This window comes from Ambystoma mexicanum, chromosome 6q (assembly GCF_040938575.1).
Source record: "Ambystoma mexicanum isolate Mex_15411 chromosome 6q, UKY_AmexF1_1, whole genome shotgun sequence".
Lineage (NCBI taxonomy): Eukaryota > Metazoa > Chordata > Amphibia > Caudata > Ambystomatidae > Ambystoma > Ambystoma mexicanum.
This window is the reverse complement of record NC_090937.1, coordinates 1,364,006,680-1,364,034,481: the sequence shown is the minus strand read 5'-3', so window position 1 is coordinate 1,364,034,481 and position 27,802 is coordinate 1,364,006,680. Positions and strand designations below refer to the sequence as shown.

General features: G+C 47.3%; 1 protein-coding gene across 5 annotated transcripts in view; it reads right to left on the bottom strand.

Moving 5' to 3' along the window:
• Positions 1-27,802, bottom strand: part of WFS1 (wolframin ER transmembrane glycoprotein) — a 330,060-nt gene that overhangs the window by 282,764 nt on the left and 19,494 nt on the right. Inside the window, exon 1 of one of the 5 annotated variants that reach the window (XM_069631984.1) lies at positions 21,554-22,046. The exons of 2 other annotated variants lie outside the window; for them this stretch is intronic. Coding sequence is in view for 2 of the 3 variants with exons in the window: in XM_069631981.1 (XP_069488082.1) it covers positions 16,239-16,319 (81 nt within the window). In the remaining variant the exon portion in view is untranslated. Of the gene's footprint in view, positions 1-16,238; positions 16,367-16,636; positions 16,762-21,553; positions 22,047-27,802 lie in introns of those variants that run through there. 2 more of the 5 variants (XM_069631982.1, XM_069631981.1) reach the window with 2 other exon arrangements.

The window sequence follows — 27,802 nt, the reverse complement described above, 5'->3', positions numbered from 1 at the left end:
AGGCAATCAATAGGCCACCATAAGGCCTACCTTTCCCACTGGATTTTGCGACTTTACTAACAAATCTGGTACCCATCTAGAACGGGGTTGGAAATCAGCCAGGTCTCCCGTAATAAAATGCACTGCGCGTTCTGTTGCACTTCAAGGACTGCCAAATTAGTTTGGAGATGAGAGTGCCCTCTGGTATTCCCAGAGATGACCTTTAATTCTCTATTTGCTTTGTGGGCAGGGGACAGACTCATCTTTGAGCCCACCGATTATTGCTTTGGGCGGGTCCACGAATTGCGGAAGCTCTTTCTAATTGTGACCCCATGTTTTGTTGGCCCTCATTCCACCTTTTAAGATGGTTATCTCGGGAATATCCTGAACCTCAGCATGTTCCTCCTTTATTTGGGCCACCAAAAAACCCAGATTCAGGAGTGCCTTTCTTTCGGCTAAAATTAGATCAATAACCAATCTTGATCAGAGGTGGATATGTGCACATGATGCATTCAGTTTTTCCGGAAAGGCAACTCTTTCAAAGTCAACAGAAGATATCACATTAAGTGTTGTTATTTCTGCAGGTATAAGTCGAATGTTCATACAATTTAGGCATATAGGTATTGATGAGTCTATCCTTTTTTGGAATTTTTCTCAGCTGCCATATCTAAATGTTTTGTCAATTTCCCTTTTTTTTGCAAATAATCCTAAATAACAAAGCATCAACAACCTCAATTTTCCCACCATTTACAAACCATGAATGATTGTTTGTACCTCTCCCGAAAACCATATTTAATTTATTCATATTCAGCTTTAGATTTTGGTTTCTTAAATAATAAAGACTCTACAGTGTACCGGGGGTTAAATCAATTAAGGCCGAATCATCCACATACAAGGATCCTACTAGCCTTTTTACCCAGTACTGGGGCGCATACTTTAAACACACTAGTTATGGGATTATAAACTTCAAAAAAGTATCTAAATAAAAGAGAGGCTAGAGAGCATGCTTGCTTAATGCCTCAATTTGGAATAAAATAGCCGAGAAACTCCATTCTCTGGAACAATTTACTGCATGAGTGTTAATTTAATATGTTATTAGTTATAGTAATCCCGAAGGGAAATTCGAGGCCTTCATCTTCCACCACATGGTCTCCCTTTCGACAGAGTCTAGCGCTTTCTTGCTGTCCAGGAAGCCTACATACAACCTACCCACTCTGACAGAGCAGTACTTTACAATTACAGCATTTAAAATAAAACTATGAACAATGGTCAAAAACACCTTCCTAAACCCGCTTGTGAGGATTGCAGAATATTATTTGAATACACCCACTCATCCAGTCCAACTTTCAGGCACTTATAAACAAATTGTACCCATATCAAAAAGTGAAATGGGACGGTAGCAAGGCATCGTTCACGCAGCCCTAATTAAAAAATTGGCATTATCATGGAACTTCTCCAGGAGACTGGGATTACTCCAGACAAACTGGTAGCATTAAAACTTGTTTCAAAAATTGATGACTACCAGTCTGGGAACAATTTTAAATAATCTGACTTCAAATCATCCGGCCCAACCTGCTTTCCCGTTAGGGAAAGCCTTGATCCAGGCAAGTATTTCTTCCTTAGAGTAAACAATGTCACCAATTCTACAATCTACCTCTGTAGCCTTTTCTGCCCTGATGTAGAAGATTTTCGGGAAATGGTTCACCCATCTAAGTGGGGACATTACACCCCCATCATGTTCGTTAGGAGGTTCAAATCCCCTTTCTACCAACCTACAAAATATCTGTGGTACTGATGCGTTTTTAATAGTCTAATTTAAGTGCATATAACTGATCTGCGTACAGTCCACCATCCTTGGTCTCTTTATAGATCTCCCCTTTCATTCATCTGCCCTCTGGATCAGATCATTGTGCACTCTTGACCCTTTTTATAGGTAATTTAGGGTAAATATTACATTCATACATTCTCGACGGATTACTTCAGTTAGCATTTCATAACAATATATCCCACTGACGCAGTCTTGCTTAGCAAATTTCAAATTGTCGACAATATCAACAATATTTTCTGATGAGATAATATTACCCAGTTGTTCCTGTCCCAACCCTTGTGGTGTTACATAAGAAACCATTTGTAAACCAGCATCCAGCTCTAAAGCTGTGTAGGGTACTTGATCTCCAAAATAAGAGGAAACTGAAACCATCAATGCGGTTACCCAGAAAATAAATGTAGCACCATTGAGTACATATAACAGTCCACCAAGCAATAATCAATTATTGAAGCGCTCATCCACTGCTGGCACGTACTTCCTGGCTGGCAATCACCTGCACATCTGCGGTTTAATTCCACCAGGAAAGACTCATTCATCAACTGGTGCAATGCCTTACATGTCGCATCATACTTATTATTTAAATGATCCCTCACCGGGATTCCACAATTTTCCTCAAACAACATCCAATACTGTTCATCGAAACAGTTTCGCATTGTATGCCCCCACCACTATACTATTGGTATATGCAGTTTGCTCTTCCAATCCCTCCTTCCAAGTATCGCAGTGCTAATGTACTTTTTAGGGGGCAGGTAAACATTCACGACGTGCATAAAATAACTTCTTTCTTCCAGCTCGAAGGCGCGATGGATCGGGAATTCAGGTAAGGATCAAAGGTATTGCTCTTGTTCTAACCTTTTCTCCTTCTTTCTCCCTTTTTCTAGGAGCTCCAAACTCGAGGCGGGCGTGGCAGAAGACTGGATGCAGACTTGCAGGCACGGTGAGCGTTACGCTGCTGGATGCAGAACACCACGAAGCGTGTGCTGGTCTTCGGCATGGTTTAAATAGCCTCCAAAGTAGTGTCACGCTCGGCCGCCGATGGCGGCTGTGGAGACGCTGGCGATGGGGCGGCCATTGATTTGGCCGTCACGCTGCCGACGTCCGCTTGCAGCGGTCTAGTTTCTTTCGCCCCGCCTCTGTGGAGCCTATTTAGCGTCATCCAACCCGGAAGCCCGCGCGTTGCAACCCTCGTGTCAGGCTCCGGGTTGATACGCTGAAGTGTTTCCTTTCCGTGGCTTCTGCCGCCACATTTCCCCCTTGTGCATCGCTTCGCTTCCCTGGTACTTTCCTTCAGCTCCTGTTTTCTGTCCTCCTAGTCCTTCTCTTTGTTTTGTCTTCCTCTTCCTCGCGTATAACTACTTGTGTCTTCTTCCATTGTGCCTGCTGGCTTCCGTAGGTGATTGGTCGCTCCGACCTTCCGATACAGGCTCTCCTGCCTTGTTCTGTTTAGCGGACCTTCCAAGCTTCGCTACCAGCTTACCTCTGTCCTGCCCGGCAGTCCTGCCACATCCTTCTACAGAGACCTGCAAAAGAGGGGTTTTTTGTGCCTTCCGGGCTTTTTCCCCTACACCGGTTTACCCCGGTTCGGGGGCCCCCTTTGCCCCGAGTTCGAGGGGCAGGGTGGCTTCCTCTCGGGGTAGACCTTGTCATCAGTCCAGAGAGCAAGCTGTCTAGAAAAGGAGATTCGGAGCAGAATCGGAAGGGACATCTCCAAGTGAGCAGGAAGGAGGTAAAGAAACACGGGGGACAGGAGTGAATACAGAAGAAGGTAAGAGTTCACCTGACAAGTAGTCCCAGGTAAGTATTCCTCCCCAGCCCCGCCCGAGTAAATAAATAGTCCCTAGGTAAAATAGTCCCTTGCAAGCCTCATATGGCTTGGAGCTCTTGCAGCATGGTCTGCATCAGGTAAGTTCTACTCTATGAGCCTGGCGCCATAGGCGCCAGGACTGACTCTCCATATGAGCCTGGCACCAGAGGCGCCAGGACCACACCCAAACAGCCCCTAGCAGGGGTTTTTGGGCCTGCCCAAAATAACTTGATGCCTGCTTCCTGAGTTGCTGGACCTGGTCTGGGTCCCCGGGGGTAGGCATCATGACACGCGGCAGCCCAGAGGGGATCCTGTGACGAGATTGGGTGATCAGGGGTACCTTAATTATGTTATGGTCAATGCGTTGTCATCTGCCCTTACTCTGGAGATGGTGGTATGCGAGTCTAGGAAGGACCCCTCAATGGTTTTGGCTACTCAGCTCACGAGTCAGTGGAAAGATTATCGGAGACAAGAGTGAAAATCATTCTGGAGTCTGTATGGGGGAGAAGAAAGGCTGGCAAAGGTGCACAAGGAACTAGTAGTAATAGGCAATGTGATTCTGTTGAGAGGGTGCCGCCTAGTGATTCCTCCCACACTCAGGGAAATGGTTATTCAGACAGCGCACGAAGGTTATAGGGGTGCTGAAAATACCAAAAAAACAGTTAAGGAGACAGGTGTGGTTTCCTCATATGGACCAGAGGGTGGAAGAACTAGTAAGGAAATAAATGTTTACCTTGCCAGTGCATGTCTAGGGTGGATCCACCACTACCACTGCAATCTACTCAAATTCCGGAAAGACCATGGGATCGAGTGGCAGTGGATTTTTATGGTCCTCTGAGCACTGGAGGGTACTTACTTGACTTTACTGAGGAGTTTTCACGGTTTCCTCTAGTGAAAAAGGTGGTGACAACGGCTTTTTCACAAGTTGCGGCTGTGTTTGATGAGGTGCTTAGTGAATGGGGAATACCCAGCGTTATTAAATCACATAACGGGCCTCCTTATGATGGACAGGATTTTGCAACATTCACTAAGCACGTGGGCATTAGACATCAGAAAGTGACTGAGGTGGCCTCAGGCAAATGGGATGGTTGAGCGATTAATGTCCTCTATAAAAAATAAAAAAACATTCAGAGAGCTTCGATTGAGGGTTTCTCTTATCATCAAGCCCTTTGTAGTATGTTGTAGTATGTTGCGGGATTATCGACATACTCATGAGGCCACTGGGAAAACTGCTGAAATGTTGATGACCTATCAAGTTAACACCCGCCTGATTACGCTGTCCGATGATCGTAGTATGCGAGATGATGAAATCTGGGAAAGGGATGCGGAGCGGAAGGGTCGGGATAAGGAAATAAGTGATCGCTGATGAGGAGTGCGGTTTAAAGATCCGGAAGTGTAGCAAAGAGGGGTTGGTGAAACAACAAGGTCGGAGGGAGGATGATATCGCCATATACCCCTCACCCTCCCAGCACAGTAGCAGCAAAGGGGTCTATTATAGCAGAAAATGACTTTCAGGAGGTTACTAGGAATGGGTCTTATTTTAAACCTCTGGTTAGAGGTGAAGAAGAGACCGAGTTAGGGATGGGTCATGAAGTGCGACAAGATATACCCCAGGTGGAGGAGGAGATGAGTGGAGGAGCTTCAGGGAGAATTCTACAGAGACAATTGTTGATGCCAGAAAGAAGTGTGGGTCTGGAGGGTGGTGGTCGACCCCAGAGAACTGTTAAATGACCACCACGATTAATAGAAAAATGTTGAGTCGCCCAGAGTTTTGAGGGGGGATGATGTTACTGGCTATTGGAAGGAAGTCTGTTCCTTTTAGAACGGCCTACGTATGCATGGACACGTGGGTCTGGAGTTACAGATTTAAAGGGATACGTCTCTGAATTAAGGTTTTTCCGTTGGTGAAAGAGGCTGTGGTCCTGTGTGTGTTTATTGCTGTACATGTCCAGCGTTAACAGCATCATCCGGGGAAATCGATTTGCACTCTACATTTATTTACCCCGGTATCAGTGCCAGCATTCAAATGCGGGATCAGCAGCTAGGAGCAATACACTTACCCACAAGTCCACTCGGGACTCTGATAGGGATCCTTGTTAAGATTGTACTCTAAAGGAGCTATTGAAGGACAGTATTTTAGGCTCAAAGCTGTGCACGTTTTATACTGTGCTTGCAACATTATAGGGAACTAGGCACATTTTCGGGTGTTCGTGATTAATCTTCTGAAAGGTGAGAAAAATACACTGCCATCCTGCCACACCCATTCTCCCTCTCTCCAAAACTTTCCCCAGTAAAGAAATGTAATTTCCAACACTGCATACCCTTGCCCTATGACAATCATTGCGCCCATTCTCCGTCTCTACTGCATAGGCCGGCTGCACGTGAAGCAGCCTACATCTGGATTTTACGGCACGCCGCAGGCATTTGCTCCTGGGCAGCATTTTTACTACTGCCGGCCTATCAGAATTCCAGTAAATTCCCGGCGTCACTTTGACCCGATTTGAAATGCCAGCTGCTTGGCTGTGTGTTCAGCCTGCAGCAACGGGTACACCACGGCGAACTGGCTCTGAGCTTCATCCTTCGCATGCCGAGAATTTGAGTGGCACTTAACGAGTACTAGCATGATCACGCGACAAGGGAACTCGGTTTGTAGTCTGAGCTATGCAAAAGGTAAATTAGTATACCGCCTAATTCACTACAAGCTGGAATGCTTACGCATTTCATTAACAAAAAATATTCATCAAAGAGGAAGTGGCTTCCAATTGTACTCGTGGCTAAAAGTATGACACTGCTGCAAGGGTTCTGTGATGAGAACTTCTTACTATCAGAGGGTTATGCCACAAAGGCCACAGTTTCTGGCTCGAGGTCAGGTCTGAGGTCATGGAAATTCGCAAATCCTGACCAAACGAATCTAGAAAGTGTGACAGACGAGTACCCCAGTGACTCACTAGCTGTTTCATACTGGCAACAAATACACTGCCCCTACCAACCATGCGCCCTTCTTCAGGGTTGGATTAAACAAACTGGCAATGGAAAAGCCAACTTCTACAATACACAGGCAAGCAGCATGGCCTCTGATCTCTACTAGGCGGGGGTAGAAGAAGTGTTTGCTGGCTGCTTGTAGATCCCTTGTCGCCCATTGCCCCTTGCCCACGCTCAGCCTCCCTGTTAGAACACAGCTTCCTGTTTCTCTGCTTCCTTCACTGTCACCCTCCCCCATGATTGTAAATCTCTCCATTGCTTCTCAAAGCTAGGTTTGCGCTCAAGTAAACACCCGAATAATAATAATATTATTAATGTGATCATCTCGTACATAGCTTCAGAGGACTGGGAAGATAAACATTGTAATCCCTCCACTATGGATTCAGCCCAATGAGCCAAATGACTGGTTACTACATGGACTTTTTGAGGGACGGTTTCCCTCGACTTCCAGACAGTAGTTGAAGGCCGTGGTGCCCAGTGACTGTAGTGGTGGAGTTTGGAGGGGGGGGGGGGGGTGTGAGGGACGATAAAGAGGAGAGATTGTCACCAATGCAAGGCAGCCAGAAATTATTGTAGGATCACATTTATGAATTCATTCTTACTCGGTTGCAGTTCATGGATGTTTGATGGAGACAGGCCTTTATTATTTGAGAATCAGTTGCTATTGGTTCCCTATAGTTAAAATAGGACCTGTGTACCATTTGCATGGCCTAATAACATGATACCATATAAATGGTTATTATAGACAAGAAGCAGGCAGAAGGTATAAACTGACAGAGTAGACTACCGACTCCTGTGGAAAAACCACCAGGTGAGTGTAGGGATTAAAGCTAAAAGGGGGAGGGCAACTGGACTTTGCTGGGTGAGAAAAAAACTTTGCACCAGAGGACTCAGTCCTGTGATCCTAAACGACTTTCATGTGTACATTGAACCAGGATTTACATCTAATGAATACCATGAGAGGGAGTTTCTATTGACTCCAAAACAAAGATATGCCCTCCTACTGGGACCCAAATGTAGCCAGAGGCAAAATCTTGGCATTAAATAACGCAACTGCTGAGAGCGCAAATCCCACCTCGGCAATGATTTCCAAAATCCTTCTGATGGGCTAGCTAAGAGTGAGGGCTCTCTTACCTCAGGTCTACAATATATTTCTGCCAGCCCAGACGTCTAGGGGAGAGAAAACCAAGATTAGTACATTCATTTTCTACTGCGATATGGTCACAACTGTAATCCCAACTGGCTCCGAACTTTAGCATTATTTTAGTCTTTTCTCAGTTCACCTCCAAACGGTTCAGAGTAGTATACTATCTCATTGATAGATTGATATTTTATTTGTACCGTGCTCGTACACAAGTGTTTAAGAGCGCGACGAGTCAAGGGCGGGGAACAAGAGTGAACAAAAACAACGATCTTACTAGGCCCAGTGACATTGAGAACGCACAAGTGCATGGGAGAGGGGTAAGTGCAAGGGGGGGAAGAGGTGGAAAGTGCTGAGCAAAAATAAAAGTAAATAAATTAAACATGGATAAATAAATAACAAAGGGCCAAACAGTGGCAGTGCAGCTAGCAAGTTCTAGGAATAAGGTAACAGACACAGTGTGTCTGAATAAGAGCAGAAAAAGAAAAGGGGGGGTACCATAGGGTAACAGATACATACCCCAGTGCAAGGGATTGCCCGGAGACAGTGCAGGTTCCATGTAATAATGTCCCCTCCAAAATAACGCCATGCAAATAAATGCCCGAAAAACTGCCGTTTTTTGCAGGGACATTATTAATATGGAACATGGGAGGGTGGGGGGAGACACCCCCACAACCCCGCTCCCCCTGTCCCTATATATATGGTCACCCATATAATGTCACCATTACCTTTTCCCGGCAACATTATATACGGTGACCATATATACATATATAGGGATATTATTACCCGATACCATGCAGGTGGGTGGCAGGGTGAGCAGGTACCTAGGCCATAAAGAGAGAGGGAGACCAGGTGTACGATGTTGATACAGAACGATCAACAGGGGAAAGGAGAAGGGAGGGAAGAAGCGAAGAGGAAGGTCTTGAGGTGCTTCCGGAACCGCAGGTGGTTCTCCTCAGGTTTTAGAGTGGCAGGGAGGCTGTTTTAGAGGGAGGCCCCAGCCGAAGACAGAGATCTACCCCCAGCTTGTTTCTTAGAAAAACGGCTGACCCTGAGGGAGTTAGAGGTGGAGGAGCAAAGGGCTCGAGAGGGAAGGTATTTACGGAAGGAAAGCTGAAGGTATTTTGGACACAGGCCCCAGAAAGCCTTGTGGACAATGCAGAGGGTCTTGAATGTAATCCTTGCATCCACTGGGAGCCAGTGAAGAAATTTCAGGGCTGGAGAGATACGAACCCAGGGCTTGAGCCCAAGGACAAGTCTTGCAGTCCTGTTCTGGATAAGTTGCAAAGGACGGAGAGTAGAGGCAGGTAGATTTAGAAAGAGGCTGTTGCAATAGTCCAACCTTGAGAGAACCCTAGCTTGAGAGACTGAGCTTCTGGGGGAAGGAGAGGAAAGGCAGAATACCTCTGAGGAGGTGCAGTAGGAGTTTGACCTTTTTGAGACATCAGAGATGTGGGCAGAGAAGGAAAGCATGCAGTCAAAGATTACCCCAAGGTACTTGGCCTCACAGGTGGGGGTAGGAGAAGGGTTTAGGGAGGCCGGTCAGTCAGAGAGGGACAGGAAAGGAGGGTGAAGGTGTGCTGATGAGGAGTATCTCAGTTGTGCTGGCATTCAGGCAGAGATCATGGGCGGCACACCAATCCTGAATGGCAGATAGGCAGTCTGAAATGAGAGAGGGAGAAGAGGTGGTCGAGGGAAGCCTGAAAATGAGTGTTGTCAGCATAGCACTGGAAATTTGAGCAGAAAATAGCAATGTGGTGGGCGAGAGTTGCCAGGTATTGGTTAAAAAGCTGGGGTGAGATTTTGGACCCCTGGGGAATACCGCAGGTAGAGAGAGCTAGAGGAACGGAAGGACCCAAGTTGGACCTGGGACGGTCGATCAGAGAGGAAAGAGGCCAGCCAGGCCAGAGCCTGATCGGCGATGCCCAGGTTGTCACAGAGACGGTTGAGCAGGATGGTATGGTTGACCGTGTCGAAGGCAGAAGAGAGATCGAGTGGATGAGGACGACGGAAATGTTAGAGTCAAGGTTGGAAAGCAGATCTTCTCAGATGTTCAGGAGAGCAGTTTCCGTGCTTCTGGCAGCTCTAAAGCCAGAATGATGGTTGTGAAGACAGCCAACAGAAACAGAGTGGAGGTTAAGCTGAGAGATGGCCAGCTTTTCAAGGTAGGTGGCAGTGTTGGGGTAGACTTGGCCTTGGGGGCAGAGAGGGAGAGAGGAGAGGAGGGAGTGATCACTCCAGGACAGAGGAGTGGTCATAGGGATGGAGAGGGGGAGTTCAGAGGAGATCAAGACATCAAGTGTGTGCCCTGCAGAGTGAGTCGGGTTAAAGGGGAGAATAGAAAGGGAGAGGGAGTCACAGAAGAGTACAGAGAAGGAACAAGGAGAGTCTAGATAGATATTGAGGTCACCAAGGAGTAGTTGAGAGGTCAAGACCAGGAGGGAGGAGGAGAGGTCCGACCACTCAGAGAGAAATGAGGTGATCTGACCAGGTGGACGGTAGATAGTAGCCAAGGTAAGAGAGGGGCTAGGAGTGAGAGGGAGCCTGCAGACAAGGCATTCAAAGGAGGAGTATGTTTGCATGGGAATAATAGAGGCAGAGGACTGTTTGACAGCAGAGCGAGAGTTGAGAGTGGCTAGATGAAGGAGGTTGCAAGCCTTAAAGACCTTCCGGGGAGGGGTACAAATCAGAGGTATGTCCTGCACAGGTGAAGAAGGAGCCCGAGGTGGGGCAGAGGAGGAGGGAAGGTAGCCAAGGTGGGAAAGGGGGGACAGCAGAAGATTAAAGGAAATTGATGAGGCGAGGGAAACGCCTGTCAAAGAGGAGGATATTGGCCTGAGGGCCTTGGACCAGGACGGTGCATTAAGGCTAGACATTAATGATGACTTTAGAGGAGTCGAAGGGGGTCACGAGAACTTCCCATCGGGTGCCACCATTAATGGGAGAGGAGGAGACAGAACAAAGCACAGAGATCATATGAAGAGTCCATAGATCAGGCAAATGAATGACAAAGAGGATGTTGCGAGTGTCTGTCTGCGGAAGCACTGGAATAAGTGTCAGCAATAGGGAGATCAGGGTTGGAGGCCAAGATATACTTTTTGAACTTCTTCCTACCAGACTTAGTGAGAAGGGAAAGACAGTCAATAGAGAAGAAGAAGAAGCGGTTGTCGGAGATGGTGGTAGCACTAGGCTTCCGTGCGGCTTGACTTCCTGTCAGGATTGTAACGTCCTTTACTCGAAACCCTTCGCACGTCGAATGTGCGCGACGTGTTGCAGGCTATGGCTGCGGTTGATCACCGGCCCGCGGTGAAGCCAGTGAGGGCACTGTGATTTTTCAGAGCGGCTTTCCCGCTCTTTCCCCTGCTCTCCCACGTTTAATTCCTTTTTGCCAACTGTACACCGTGGGCTGCAGGCAGCGGATGCAGCTGATGCCTATCTTGCTGCAACAAAGCCTGGGATCACAGTGGTGTGTCGTGGTTCTGGGTAAGAGACTTTTCTCTTTGTTTTCAGCGGAGGGACAAGTCTGCCTGAGTGGATAGCCTGGGATTTCTTATGAACTGCTCCTTGTTGAATCCTATTACTTAGGACTGCTATGGCCCGAGCCTAACATGAATACCAGGATGGCAGCTCATAAGAAGTCTGGGGTAAACCCTATTGCCAAAATGTCCTTGGGGGGGGGGGGGGGGGGGGGGGGGGTCTACCAGACCCCATGTTCTCATCCCCAGTTTTGAACAGGGATCAGGTATCAGAGGTTGTAGCTCTTAGTGAGCATAGTAGAGCAATCTCCATGTCACAAAAATGCATTTATCTGAAGATTCGGATCCACTGCCTAAAGTATCAAGCTTCGCATTGGCTCGAGATAACTCCTCTAAATTGTGACCAAGCATCGTTGGTCAGCTTACAAACAATGGCCCCTTGCACCACACAACACCACTACTGAATGTAGGGGTCCCACTCACGGTAGAGACCGAGAGTGGGAGGATCAAAGGGACCGAGATACCTACTATTACGCAACCCCCTACCCAGCAAGAGAAGGCTACGTCCATCCTAGCTCAAGGTGAGCTCCCGGGTCCAGCCATTGACCCTTCCCAGTGGTCTGAGTCTATGGCCAATATTGCGAAAGAATGACTTGCATGCAAAGACCCTTTTGACCATGGCCTACTGGCGGAGGCCTTAAATAATTGGGCACTAAGCTTTCGACCTTCTAAGGTGAATACTGCCTCTCAGACGCATGGACCCGTCTGGACAAGCTCTCTGCCACAGGCTCCTTAAGCGAATGTTGCGTGTCAAGCACATATACAAAGGGAAATAATAGACCAAGTGTCTCAAACTGACTGCTGCAGTAATGCCTCACTGGAGACTATTGGGACAGTTCTGGCTTGTATGGAAAAAGGCAAGAATCTCCTCCACAATATAGTCGGACCACATGATACCTCACCCCTGGCAGGGCGACGGGAGGTGAACTCCGTACTTAAAGAAGGCAATCAGCCTATACATCTGAACACTAAATTGAAGAGAGGACTTTCCCAGAATTTACTACAAAAGAAGTCACAAAAGCCTAAAATAATAGACGTGAATATACATGACTTTGTTATGGATCAAAGAAACTTTATTATAACTAATATCCAAAAAAGTAAAGGAAAAGAGTCCAAAGAAGCCCTGCGTAACAAGGTCTTTGCGCCAAAGAACTGGCCCTGGGGTGGTTAGACGCATGGATCTTATCATTCTTCACAGGATTGATCAGAGTGATTGATGCTCGCAACCTAACAGTGACTGCATTATAGTGGGATGTGGGGCTAGCACCTTACCTGCCTTTCTTAGATGCTGTAAATATATGCCCAAAGGGGCCTGAATTGTAATTTGATTCTTTAATGTCATTAGAAACTCACATTTGTGCTTTCCACCAATATATTTGCAGTGCTTCGTATGATATCTGATACGTTTTTTTATGCTGGAGAGATTGCTGCCACTGTCCCATTGACTATTTTTATCCTCTTGGAACCCTCCTCTTCCCTATAATCTGTACAGTTTATGTTATTTGTTTGTTTTTCTATTGTTTCCTGTCTATGCCATCACACCTACGGGTCTATTGTGCGCATTACAAAATGTAATAAAGTAAAAGTAAAGTAAAGAGAAGCAGTTGGAAAAGATAGGAGAAACAGAGAGCGCAATAGCAGTGATAGCGTGAAAAGGAGGGTGAAAGGAGGGATGGGGAAGAGCAGGTAAGAGTGGAACAAAGAGATTGGTGAAGTCACTGGGCCAGCAAGTTACAGAGAAGCAACAGATACCAGCAAAGTGCAGAGCAAAGTGCAGAGCAAGTTAGCAGCATACAGCAAGATTTGATTTTTATACCAAAAGCAAAAACAGCAAGATTTGACTCAAACCAAAAGCAAAAACAGCAAAAGTGAATTTATGATCAGATGCAAGCAAAGGGTAAAAAGAATGCAATGCAAACATGGAAGAGTGTGAACATGGAAGATTCAAGCGGAGAGGGACACTAAGTTAACAAGGGGGGGGTAGGAGTGAGTCCAGAAGGAGGGAACTAATCCATAGTTCAGTAGGTAGGAATGCCAAGGCAGCCGGATTTCAAAGAGGTGGTGGCAACATCATTGAAGTTAACGTAACAGGTGCTGGGGTGCAGAATGGACCCACAAGTAGGGGTCTGGTAGCGGACAGGTAGCAGACAGGGGCCTTTGTCGGGGCCTTAGACGATCTGGCTGGCTCCCGCCTCCCGGTTGATCCGATTGGCCTATCTAGGCCAGGCAACCAATGGGAGGGGGGAGAGAAGACAGGCAAGGCCACTCGAGGCTCAGAAATATACTGCAGTCATCTTGAAATGGCCGGAGGAACAATGAAGCCAAACCAGAAAAGAATTCAAGGTTGAAATGTAAGGGGAAACAGTGGAATCAGGCAGGGGATATTACTTCCTGCAAACCACCAGCAGGTGAATGCCGTCAATGTTTCTTTTTTTAAAATTGCAAACAGGTGGAGAAATGCGCCCACGTGCTCAAAGGACGTCACCTAAAAGCGATGTCTTAGCCCAGCCGTGTAGGCCGAAATGCAGCATTGATCGATGAGCTTACAAGGCAGGGCAGCGTGATTCCAGCAGAGGATGTAGATGTAGAACAGGCAGGCAGGAGGAGAATTAATGAATCAAAGGCCTCGTCGGGCCTTAGACGATCTGGCCGGCTCCCAGTACCGAACAGGTGTTTCAGGCCCACTGAAGTTTGGGAAAGCAAAGCAAGATCGCCAGCAAAAAATAGACTTAGATAAACCACTCTTAGGAGGACGTCCTTAGGCAGTTATTTAAACATTTGGAAGATCTTCCAGAATGTGGTGATAAAGGCACAGTACAGGGGGTGCTAGCCATTCATTCACTTGTATTAACTGCTAACCATTTTAGGAATTAGCTCCAATTATTTCTGCATTACAACGTTACTACATTGGGCAATCTAAAGACAACAGTTAAAACATTTGTCAAAAGTAATGGACAAAAAGGTAATATTATGCATCTCGTGTGAAAGTTAGGTTAGCAACACGCTATATACTAGCACTCCCGGTAGGGCATGAAGGTGGATCCAAATTGAACGTCATAACATGGAATACCCGGGGGCATAAGCACTTGTTCTCGGGTCCAGCTTTAGGGCAAAGGCTTCAAATGGCGCAAATAACTGCCATACAAGAAACATGACTGATAGAGACCTCAAGATTTGATGGTTTTGAGCCAAACAGCTGTGCAAGGCCCTAGGGGTCGTCCCTCGGCTTAATTAGATCCTCCTGTGTTGGCAGTAATATAATCCTTTGATATTTCCTGGGGTGTGTTAGCGACTGACATTAACGTTAAGAAGGGGGGGGTGGACCCCTATGAGGTACTAGTAATAAATGTCTACTGGCATAAAGGGCCAGGGACCCTGGAAACAGTACTTTGCGATATCCAGAGCAGTGTGCTAAAATGGCAGGTGCTTGTACCAAGGAAAGACATTTTGTTACTTGGGCATTAAAACTCTGATTGTCTCTCCTCTCCCCATGGACCCGATTTGGTAGCTCTAGGTATTTCAAATGCTGCCAAAAGGAGGAATGGACGCCAATGGCTTGCGGCCTTGGAAGGTTTGGGGTCCCTGAACGAGGCCATGTGCTGTAAAGCAATGGTGCATTATACTTGGACCAACGGGGTTTCATGCTCAACGTTGGATTATATTCTTGTGGATGATGGATACACACAGAGATATAGACACATTCACCCACCAGTCACTCACCCACACAGCTGATCTGTCATTCACAGGAGCACCCATAACATTTAGACTGTGCTCTCATTAACACGAGCAGTGTACACCACTCACACTGCATTCATTCACAGGTGTGCACTTGCAGACACCTCCTAGCATACAAATATACATCCACTTACACACTCCCTCGCATGCATGCACGCATACATGTATGCTTGCAATGCATACAATCCCTGCATGCACACAAATACTTTTTTAGTTAATGGTAAATAATTGAAAGCATGGGTCATGCAAAAGCTGAGCCAGCAGTTTAGCCTTTAGCTGCAATATTAGGGGTGGGGGCGGAGGGGGAGTCTATTGATATCCCCATGGCAGGCCTTTGTCCTCTGCCTCTACCCTGCCTTTAGCCCAGCCTCTGTGCACCACACAACAGCCACAATATTGCCATGCTAGCAGACACCATCAAAACATTCATTTTTTTAATGTAAAACCTGTAATATTTTTGTCAATGTCAGTGATGCATTGTGCATTAAATTGTATCTCTGCATGTTAATTTGACTCTCACTAATTTCCACAAACATATATTTGGGCCAACAGTAAGAAACTATGCCTTACTCCCACATCGCCCAAGAAGTGTTGGTCTAGTGCGCTCCTGCAGTGCACCTTCATGGAAATAGCTAGGCAAATGACAGCAGTGTCATTGCGGTGGACTACATCCAACATTGTTTGAGGTGCCGTGACTTGCAGGCAAACAACGGGCTGAAGAAAGCAGCAATATTATACAGGCACACAATGACACTGATATCAATACCGTAACTTTGCAGGCGGGGCCCGTGACTGCAGTGCAGGGATTGTAGAAAACAACGTAACACGGGAGAAGTGCAAGGATTTATCAGGCAAAACGTACATGGCTAACAGAAGTGTAATTAGGGATCAATCTGAGCAGGTGCCATCGTCTAGGGTTGAGAGGAATTTAAGGAAACAGAGCGGGGCAAAAAGTGGGTATCGACCACTCAAAATTCACGAACAAGCGCATCGCCTAGCAGGTGAACATGTTGCTCTTTCCATCCCGCGTCCAATTGTCACTGCCAGCGTAGCAACACCACTACAGACAGACCTAAGAAATCAGTGACGCTAAGAAGACACATGCTCTGGAGAAGAACCAGCAATGTCTCTGTCAAGAGCCACATCCACAACTCTCACTCCGCAAGGAGGAGTGCACTTCATGTAAGCAATGGGTAGAGAGGGAGAGGTTAGTCCCTAGGGCCCAACTCATACCTTACAGATAAGGGCCAAGCCGGCAGAACTGCTATATACGCCCCTCTGCGGGAAGTTTCCAGCTGGCAACTCCCCTTGCATGCAGTCTGAACTGCACCACCACCACCCCAGACACACCCGCACCAACCATCCAGCAGCAGGAGACACAGAGAGCGGACAACAGAAATAAGTGCACCAACTACATGCAACTAAGAACGCCATCTTGCTAAACACTAGAACATGACGAAGAAAATACGCATTCCTTACAAGTATAATTGACAAAGCTCGCGCTTCAAGTACAAAATCGAAAACTGGCATTTTTTTGTATGACCAGATCTGTACGTGTAGTAATTGCGCTGGAAATATTTGTATTTAATCATGTGCATTTAATCAATATTTGACCCATCCGAGAAGCGTACCATAGCAACGGCTCACCCACTCTTCTTCGCCTGACTTCTGACGTCATTGTTTGTGATTTTCGAGAGCAATTTTAGTGAGGCTCTGGCTGCCGGTGTTGTATGGTATCATGCATCCCCATGGTAGCTTGTGGGAAATAGTGTTCGGTAATCTTCGGAGCCGCGCCCATTTGGTTACCCCGCCCACCCACACGACACTGCCTCCACAAGCTACCTTGGAGAAGCAGGATGCCATACAACACCGGTGCAAGTGCAACCGGAATCTGCGTGCTTTTGTCTTGCAGCGGTTACGGTGGGCATTTTCTTCCGGATGGCGTGAGCGTTCCTGCAAGAAACCAGATTGAGACGGGGAATTAGCTATTCAACGTGGACGGTATGGAGGGCTAAGAAAAGGAACAGGGACAGTGGATGGTGGTGTTTAACTGAACAAAGGGGGCTAATAGAGTAATTTAATGTTTGATGAAGGTGTGTTTAGGATGGGTGGTTTAAGAGGGGTCGGCTGGGTCTATGTGTTTGGTTCGGGAGAGGCACATGGGTTTCTTGGTGTGGGTCTGCAAGGGGAAGGGGCATCTTGCTATGTGGAGGGAGGATGGGGCATATGGTATTGGATGGATGGGGCATCTTGTTGGGGTCTGAATGGTTGGATAGGGGTACATTGGTGTTGGTCTGGCGGGATGGGCACATTGGTGTGTGTCTGGAGGGAGGGATAGGGACACAATGGTGTGGGTCTGGGGGCATGGATGGGGTACATTGGTGTGGGTCTGGGGGATATGGGGACACATGGGTGTGGATCTGGAGGGAGAGAGGGCACAGTGGGTCTGGAGGGCGGTATGAAGGCATCTTGGAGGTATCTGCAATGGATGGATGAGGGCACATCGGTGTTGGCCTGAAACAGCTATGGGGCATCTGTTGGTCTGGAGGGTGGCATGGGTCATCTAGGAGCATCTTGGTGTGGCTCTGGAGGGAGTGGATGGAGGTACACTGGTGTGGGTTTGATGGGAGGGATGGGGCACATTGCTGTGGATTTGATGGGAGGGATGGGACACATTGGTGTGTGTCTGGTTTGGGTGGGATGGGGCATCAGTGTGGGTCTAGAGGGAGGGGGTGGGGACATTGGTGTGGGTTTGATGGGAGAGATGGGGACATTGGTATGTGTCTGGGGGAGGGATGTGGGCACATTGTGGGTCTGGAGGAGGGATGGTTCATCTAGGTGTGGGTCTGGAGGGAGGAATGGGGGCATCTTGCTGTGTGGATGGAGGGACGGTGGCATCTTGGTGGGGTCTGCAATGGATGGGGCACATTGGTGTGGGTCTGTAACAGGTATGTGGTATCTATTGGTCTGGAGTGTGGGATGGGGCATCCTGGTGTGGGTGGGATGGGGGCATCTTGGTGTGGGTTTGATGGGAGGGACGGGGCAAATTGGTGTGGGTTTGATGGAAGGGACGGGGCATATTGGTGGGTCTGGGGGGAGGTATGGGGGCACGACGTTGGTCTGGTGGGATGGATGGATTGTCTAGGTGTGGGCCTGGAGGGCAGAATGGGGGCATCTGGCTGTGTGGAGGGATTGATGGTGGCATCTTGGAGGGGTCTGCAGTGGATGAGGGCACATTAGTATCGGTCTGGAACAGGTATGAGGCATCTGTTCTGGAGGGTGGCAGTGGTCATCTAGGTGTTGGTTGGGAGTGTGGGATGGGGCATCTTTGTGTGGGTCTGGAGGGAGGGATGGGGCATCTTGGTGTGGGTCTGGGAGGGATGGGACACATTTGTCTGGGTCTGAAGGGTGGGATGGGGCATCTTGATGTGTGGAGATGGATATCTTGGTTTGAGGCTGGAGGGCAGGATGGGGGCATCTTCCTGTGTGGAGGGAGGATGGGGCATCATGGTATGGGTCTCGAGGGGGGATTGGTGGCATCTTGGTGGGGTCTGGCATGGAGGTTTGGTGGCATCTTAGTGGGCTCTGGAATGGAGGGGTGGTGCATCTTGGTGTGGGTCTAGAGGCATGGTGGCATCTTGGTATGGGTCTGAGAGGGAGGTATGGGGCACATAGGTGTGGGCCTGGAGGGAGGGATGGGGACATAGTTGTGGGTGTGAAGGGAGTCATGGGACACATTCAATGGTGTGGGTCTGGAGAGAAGGATGGGGCACACTGGTGTGTGTTTGTATGGAGGGATGGGGCACAGTGTGTGTCTGGAGGGCGGAATGAGGCCTCATTGGTTGGGGGAGGGATGGGGCATCTTGCTGTGTGGAGGGAGGATGGTGCATCATGGTATGGGTCTTGAGGAAGGGATGGGGCATCTTGGTGGAGTCCGGATCGGAGGGGGGCATTGTGGATCTGGAATGGAGGGACAGGGCATATAATGGGGGCATGTCAGGGAATGATGGAGCATGTGGATCTGAGGGAGGGCTGGAGCTCTTTGGTGGGAAGGAAGGAGGGGCATCTGGGTGTTAACGGAGGGATGGAGTATGTATGTCTGGAGAGAAGGATGTTGGTCTATGGGAGGGGTGGGAGCATGTGTGTGTCAAAGGGATGGGGTAATCCGGTGTGGGTATAGCGAGAGGGGCGGATGGCACCATCTGAATGTCTGTTTGGAGGTAGCAGTAAAGCATATGGGTGTGGCTCTAGAGAGACGGGTGGAGCATCTTGGTGTAGTTAATGAGGGACGGATATTGGTGTCTTTGTGTGGGTCCAGAGGGAGGTGGCATTTGAATCTGGAACGTGTGTTTGAAAGGAGAAATTGGGCATTCGAGTGTGAATTGGGACATGTAGGGCTGGGGTATCTGCTTGTGAGTGGGGGCATGAAGGATCATTAACAGCGGAGCAGCCGGAGGGAGAGCCAAGGGCCCGACCTCAGTTGCGCCCCAGACGCGCATACCCACGGCCTGGGGCACCCCTCATGCTACTGTCCGGCCAGCAGAGCGGTCCAGGGCGTGTGGGCAACCAGGTACATGGGAGCAGGATTCCCATCCAACGGAGGGGGGTCCGCAACCCAGCAGATGGACTGGGACGCTTGGCAGGGTTAGGTTATAACCGGCTGGGGATGTGCCCAACCACTCACCGGAGAGGAAGCCCTGTGCGCCCCTCACAAGCTGGCCTCTGCGGCGGCCGGGGGTGCACACTCCTCTCTCTGACCCACCAGCGGGCGGGCATTGGTGGGCGCACCCCGGTCGGCAGGGAAGCCCAGAGTGGGAGCAGTTGGGAGCCAAGGGAAACCTGGCTGTTCTCTAGAGAGCCCTGAGCCATGGCGCAGCAGGCTTACTCGATGGGCAGGCGTTGAGGTTCCTTCCACCCACATCTGTGGGCGAGCGATGGCCATGCCCAACGGTGCAGAAGGCGACCTTCCCTCTTGCCGAGGTTCCTGGAGCTCGGCCCCATGCGGCCCGGCTGGGGTTAGAAGACTAGCGGTCCCACCTGACCCCCTGCCTGTGCTGTCTCAGGCCTGCCTCTCTGCCCGCACCCCCAACCCCGAAATGGGAGTGGAGGGGGTCGGGGAAGGATGAGTCGATTGGGCCGGGTTGTAAGGGATTTCAATCAGGCACACACCCAAGTGTCGCCCAGCATGTAGTGCACAAATGAAACCCTTATTTATTTTTGTCTATAAGGTCAATATTCTAAATGATATACCACTCATATCCCACCCTTCTCAAAATACCCCCCAGGTTACACCGAACCAGGAATCGGGCTAGTTGTAAAGGTACAACAAACTATGTTACTTATACTAGTGTCATGCGCCCTTGTCGTGGAGAAGAAAAGAAATACCAAACAATGCCTCTTATTCTCCAAATTGTAAGCTTTGAATTTTTAGTTGTAAAGGTAGTTATTTGTATATTTAGTTAGAATTTAAAATCACAATATATTTTTAATAGGTAACAACGATCACCAATGGGTGACAAGAACAACGAATAATCTCTTTAATGCACGGGGAATCAAGTAATGAACACCAAAAAGAATGCAGCACAGAAAAGAATACTTGTGGGTTAGTTTGGAACAGATAGCACTATGGGTAGAGGTTCCCCCTGCAACCCTCTCAGCCCACCAATAGGCAAATTAAATAGATGTGATGAAAGAGCAGGTACTCGGGAATAATACAGATCAAACAGAATATCACTCCCACCTTCCCCCCCTTAAACACAAGAGAGAAACGGATTTGACTTCTCAACTGTCAGGATAGCTTTGAAACTGGCATAAGCAAAAACACTAAATGTGGTCAAAAATGCTTAAATTATTATACATTTCTACGGGAGCCGCCTTGAACAGATGCGAGCAAGCAAAAGCAATGAATTAATCAAAAGAAAACAATTGGAATCTCAAAGGCAAAGTGGGAAATAATTTAAAGACAATTCACACTTGTAAAACATTTGCAAAATGTAAATTCGCAGCAAACATTTACTATGTGATTTTGATAAAAACGGGTCAAATACACTGTTCCGGTTTTTAGTTGTGGAGATAGCTGGGGTATCAGTGGGAATTGAAATTTATTGAAATTCCGTTTCTATCTTCAAAACTGAGGGCGTTATGGAGGTTTTAGTGAGGGGTGTTTTTCAAAATAAAGACACAAATTTGGACAAGAACTTCAATTTAAAACCAGAAAATAAGGGATATGTTTTTACTCAGGACTAGAGCATGCAGACTAGACAACCAGGTTGGGTCGAAGTAAGCTCTGAGACTGATTCATGACTTCAGTAACAGGTCCCCAGCGCCTTCCCCGGCGAAACCAGTCCAAACACTCGAAGTGGGATTTTTGGATCAGTTACACAAATAAAAATGACTATGGAATTGACACTTAAGCAAATAGACAGAATAAGGTAGCACTAAGATTTTGACACTGTTACTGGTTATGAAAGTAAGGGTAGCTCAGAGATTAAGGTGGAACAAGATAAGCAAGGAATACAATAGTTCTCTAGCGTCCTGTTAATACTCACAATCCACTGGGATTTAAGAGTTTTGGCCCATCAAGATTCTGGTCAATGGATCGGGTCTATCAGGGAAGGACAGCACATCAGGCGCGGATCAGCTAGGCTGGTCACCGGAACTGCACAGGATCTGCCCTTCTTGTTGCTGGATATTTCAGATCAGCAGGATGGCGAGTTCATCAGGTAAGCATTATGGTAGCAAGCCAGATAGGTTCAGGATGCTTCCCCACACCACAGCGCTCCACTGGGTTGTAAGGATTAGTTGAGGATTAATTGAGGATTGGGGCCTAGCTGAAAATGGTTCAGCTACTGCTTGGCCTGGTGATTGGCATCTGGATCTGGAAGGATGTTGAAAGCTGGATGTTGAATGCTGGATCAGAGTGCTTCGCTGGAATCAGAAGAGAGAGTCTGTCTGTGTGTTGTCAGCTGTCTCTATTTATCCTTTCCAATGACATCACAAAAATTGGTGTATGGGCCAGCTTGACAAAACTCGCCCCTGTGAACTGGGATTGGATCAGAGCCTCATCTCCGCCTTGCACCCGCGTGATTGGATCAAGGACAGATGATGTCAAGTTTATGGTTTCTAGAATAAATTCATACAAATTCTAGCATAAATATAGTTCCCTTAAAACCACATATATTGCCATTCCTGTTCAGAATATGCTACACAGTTCCACCATGTTTTGAAATGTAGGGCCAAAAATTAGATTAACAACTCTGCCCTTTTTATATTTATCACCACTTCTGATAGCGAGTCTCTAAAAAAAAAAAAAAAGTTCATTACATCTTCTTAACCGCAAATGGTTTGCCTTTTGTCTGTCTCTGGTGGCAACGAGCAGCCCCCACCTTTGGGATTTCCTTCTGCAAGCCTAGTTTATGACGATTTCCTGGCCTGGAGAATCTGCGATTGTTCAGTCCTTGGTAGCAGACAAAAGTCTGTCCTACCCCACAATTATCATGTGTCAGTGAGTATCTACTGAGAGGAAGCCCCCCCCTCCCCTTGGGTGGAAACCTGTTTTTCAACCTCTTGCAGGCAGAGCCAGCTTAAATTAATTCTTCATTTCTTGACTGGAAATCCAACATAAAACAAACGTGTTGCACCAGATGACATAGATAAATTACATTCTTAGATTTAAACCTGTGGGATCAAAACAACTGAGATCCGTGTTCCTTTCAGCAACAATCCTTTTAAATTTGCTAATCTGGCAGATCTTTAGTTTTAGACAACTTTAAAGTTTAATCAGGAGAGCCCATTTGACAGGGGTTGTCACTCACAGGTAGCACAGTGTGGCTGCACACAGTTTTTTGACAGGAATTGTCATTCACAGGCACTCCAGTTTTGCTGAGAAAATGTTTTGCTCTTAACATTTCAGGACCTTGGAAATTCACAGTGCTTCATTAGATTAATTGAATTTTAGCGCCAAGCAAGATTTTGAGTGTTGAAAAGTATTATGTACAGGCATTTTGAAGTTTCAGCAACAAAGTAAATGTCATTTACAGGCAAATTTTGGAGTTTCACTTGCAAAGCGCTGCTGCTCCCTCTGTACTCCATGTTTACTTGTCATGGAGCCTACTGGCACTTTTTCTGCAGCGTGTGCTCTGTTCCACCACACATGCACCATGGGTGGCAGGTTGTGCAGCCATCTTTTTTTGTGTTGAAAAACTCGGTTTTGGCGCGCACAAGGGCTTTGCAGCCATTTTACTGTTTCTCGCACCATAGATAGCAGAGTGAGGCCACACAGTATAGCAGAGTGGGTCAATACATCCCACAGGGTGGGCCGGTGGCGGAGGCCGTGGGAAGCACTGTGCTGCGGCTGGCAGGCCTCCAGGGCTGAGCACCTGGATTTTTTTTGTTTAAAACCAGACTGGTCTCTGACAACACCTGGGGAAGCTGGGGGAAGCTAGACGAGGCGCTGGGCTGTCTCGCCACAGGCGGTGCTGCCTCTCCTGCACCGGCAGGGTCAGGCCAAGGTCTGAAACAATAAAAGTTGCCTTTGACTCTTGGTGGTGGATCACTCGGCTCGTGCGTCGATTAAGAATTAGTGTGAATTACTGGACACATTGATCATCGACACTTGGAATGCACCTTGCGACCACGGGTTCCTCCCGGGGCTACACCTGTCTGGGGGTCGCTTGAACATCAATAACCCCTGGCTTCCCTCTCAGTTAACGTGCCCCTGTGGCATCCTCACTTGTTATGTCCTCCATGGACCATTGCAACGCCCTATTTCTGGCACAACCTGTCTACCTCTTATGGCACCTTCAAGTCCTGCAGAACTCTGCAGCCAGAGTAGCCACTGTCACACCTAGTTGTGCTCACATTACTACAGTTGTGCACCATCTTCATTGGCTACCCATGGCCAAGCGCATTCAGGTGAAGGCCTAATGTCTATTTCATCATGCCTTTTAGGGAACTGGGGCAGAATATCTACAGGCCAAATTCTGTCTGTTCATTCCTGCTCGGACACTCTGCTTGGCGAATGCCTGTCTTGATTCTGTCCCCTGATTCAAGGCCACTCGTATTGGGGACCGATCCTTTCCGGTTGCCGCGGCCCACCTTTTGGAATTCTATTCCCCGTGCTTTACATGCCACTGAGAACTATCTCTGATACTAAAAACATATCTCTTCTAGCTCTTTCCATCCTCGTTCCGCTAGCTAGAGCTAAGATGCCTTTGGGTGTACGCTGCAGTTTACAAGTATTGGTAACATAACCTGACATACAAAAGATATACAACTAAACCATCTGAGCCTCTGCTCACAGGCTCAGACGGAGGGAATAGGTTGTCAAGAATTGCAGGGTTGAATAGAGGGAAGCAACCAGACTTTGCAAATGCCTTTTACCCATACTCCAGTCTTTCAGGTTTAGGAGTCTAATGGGGCAATGGGAGCTCGGAGGAACAGGCACACCATATAAATTGACTAGCACTCTGAGCAATCTGACATTGAAGGCGTTCTGACCATGTGGCAGGTTACCACCGCGTGTTGATCTGCACTGACAACACAATTCAGTTTTATATCGGCATGAGGTCTGCAACTCTCTGAATGTTCGCACTCAAGTATTGGGGCTGGTGCCTGCAATGTTTTTCCAGTAGCGTCCCACGTGGCGAAAGAGGAGAATGTATGGGTGGATGTCTGAGTTGAAAGTCATACATCCCCCATGAATGGGAACATCATGTGAAAACATGACATCCAATCTTCTGAGCTTGGGGGTATGCTGACTCAAAAGAAAAAAGTGTACTCTGTATGCATCTTGGAAGGGGGAGGGGGAAGAACTCTCACGGGGATGCCATTCTCCACACTTGAGCTGGCCATACTCTTTCCACCAGTCCCTCAAGTGCCCTGCACAAATTGAAGCACACATGCAACCACCGTCTAATCCTGATTTCACTGAACTCGCTCAAGAGGTTGTGGTATTCCAATCAGAAAGTGCTGAGTCCGGAAGCTCTATAGAGCTTACTATTGAGGTAGGATCTTCTCAAACAGTAAAGGGCGTAGAAGGGGGGGGGGTCTTGTGCCCCAGCACACATCTTTCCTTGATGGCCTGGTCCCTGAGGACTGTGGTGACCTGGAATGAGCAGTCTGACCAAAAGCAGGCATGATTTATGGATAAAAGTATGCAAAACCTATCTTGCCCCTAACTAGAGGTGGTTGCCTACCTCAACAAAACTAAACCTTGTGCCTGAAAATCTATCTGTTGTTAAAAGTATTCCATCCTAGTCAAACTCCTAAACTATCCCTGTCAACAAACCACTAAGCTAACCAAAGAGTTCTTATCACAACCCAAGAGAGTACAAGTCTCATAATGTTCTGTGTTCACAAAGTTCCACACTTGTAACAAAACTTGGAGAATGGCTCCCTTCTATCTAATGTCCAGTTCACGCAGAGCCCTCTTTAAGTATACGTCCGCATTAAATCCTTCATCTACATGATTCCTTCAAATGCTTTGGTGTTCTCTTTACTTGAACACTGTCTTTCAAATTGGCCCCACTTTAGGAGGGAGAGGCTCCTCGAGTCTTTCTCAACTACTCAATACCACAGTCTTATGGAACTGACTAGGGAATTGCCTCACAAAATGGTTTACTTCTTTTGTCTCTGTTTCCAGTTCCTAAGTTTCCCCGGCCCCCTCCTGGACTTATCACTGTTCTGTTTACCTTCTCTCGGAATTCGTCACCGGTTTTGCCAGGGGTCGTGGGTTCGATCGTCTACTTTCTTCTTCTTCTTCCACTCTCCTTTAGCTAGCTAAACTTTGCAGCCTGCCACTCTCGTCCTCTGTCCACTCGACGTTGTGGTCCGTCACTCCCTTATATTACTCTTCTTCGGCCCGCTTGACTTTGTGGTCTGTTTTACTGGTGATCAGGGTGCAAGTTTTCAGACAAATAGTCCACCCATTACAGGTCTCGCAACCACCACAGTTTCTCGTACTTTCCACGTGGCTCTGCCGTATGCTAGTTCTAATGGTCAGGGTGTCGTTTTTGGATCGTATGATCCACCTGCTACAGGTAACGCCCCAACCGCACTGACGTTTGTCTTCAGGTTTGCTGGCTCTCCACTGATGGATGAGATGGTTTCCTTGCATCCCTTGGTTGAACTCCAGCACTTCAGACGACTTTCTGGCTACAGCCTCAGAACGTGGGCTTTTTGTCAGTGTCCTTGCTTGTCAGACTCTCCTCCCAGAGGTCACTCTCTCTTTTCAGAGGTGGTTTTCCTATTCCTTTTTACTGTTCATCTTAAGTAGCTGGGACTGCCCTAGCGTAACATCAGTCCGATTGAGAGCAGCTTCATGCTTGACTGTAGTGTTCTTGGTTTCTTCCTCTTCCCAGTCCATATCACAGAGAGACCTCCTGATTTTATCATGTTTAAGAAAGAGTTTGGTGTTATTACCCCTTGTGATTGGAGTTAAAGGCAACGTATCCCAAACTCTCATCCTTCTCACCATGCAGGCAGTTCCTCCCTGCGAGGCCTATCCTCATGTAACCACCTCTAGGGGGACTATCGGTTAGCAGCCTCACCTGCCTAAACTCCAAGAAGAGTCTCCCCCCTGGGGAGAATTGACGCAATCTGAAGGATCGTTATAGGACCTAGGTTAGTCACCTGGGAGCCTCTCAAAAGAACATGGGGAACATTAGGGCCACTAGGAAGGATTCCACCAGGTGACAGTATGCAAGTAAATGGAGGTGTTATTATTATTTAAAAATGTAATATATCGCGAACTAAGACCAGTGGGCGTCTAGATTTTTTTGCCACTGGTGTTTAGGGAGTGACAAAAACCCACTGCAGGCAAGACTCAATGATATTTCCTTCAGTGCACAATTAGTGGCAAGTGGTGTGTCTGTGGTCTCTTATATAACCCATTTGGCATATTAGAACAGCTGACTGTGTATGCTGTCATTTGTAAATCAAATAATTTTGAGCCATGTTAACGATGTAAATAGATTACCTGCCATGCAGAATACTGCACAACCAGTGGAACCTCAATGTGGGTCTGTCGGCGCTCATGTGAAAACTGTTTGAACCACCAATTGTCAATGGTTGTCATTAAAGGTGGACGTTTTGGTTGCTGTCACCCAGGCCTGCTGGATAAGTGAGCTACAGGGATAAGGTGGTTCTCAGAACGCACCCCAATTTACAACCAAAGGTGGATTTCGCCTTCCACATCAATGACGAAATGGCACCACCAATTTTTGCAAAATCTCACTATCTGCTGTGCAGCAACAAATCTCAATACACAAAGAACTTCATGGGTATAGACTCACTAATTGACTAAATAAACATTACTAGCTTTATTGAAATCTGCAATGAATGTTGCTAAACAATAAATTGATATACTGAGTCATTTTCCTCAATACGTCAGACACAGCATGGAGCATAAACAAGTGAATTGTTTGTGAACAAAAAAAAGTGTAATGCATGTAATGGCAGCAAAATATATGCAGGTGCATGTTAATGTAGAACTAGGTACCACTCATTTTGCCCGGCTCACAATGATTTATTGCAAAACACTAACTGCATACCTAACACAAAGAGCTCATAAAAAAAAACAAGAATACATATCAAAACACATGCATGTTAAATACTGACAAAACTGCCTTATACATACAAATCCATTATACATCCATATAAAAGTGCTGAGTGCAAAATGTGTCATAAAGTCAATGCAGAACCATATTACTTCACCAAGGCAAATCGTAAATATTGGAAATGCCCGACTAAAGTGCAAAGAGAATAACCGATTCCAAAAGTGCCAGGTGCGCTTCAGA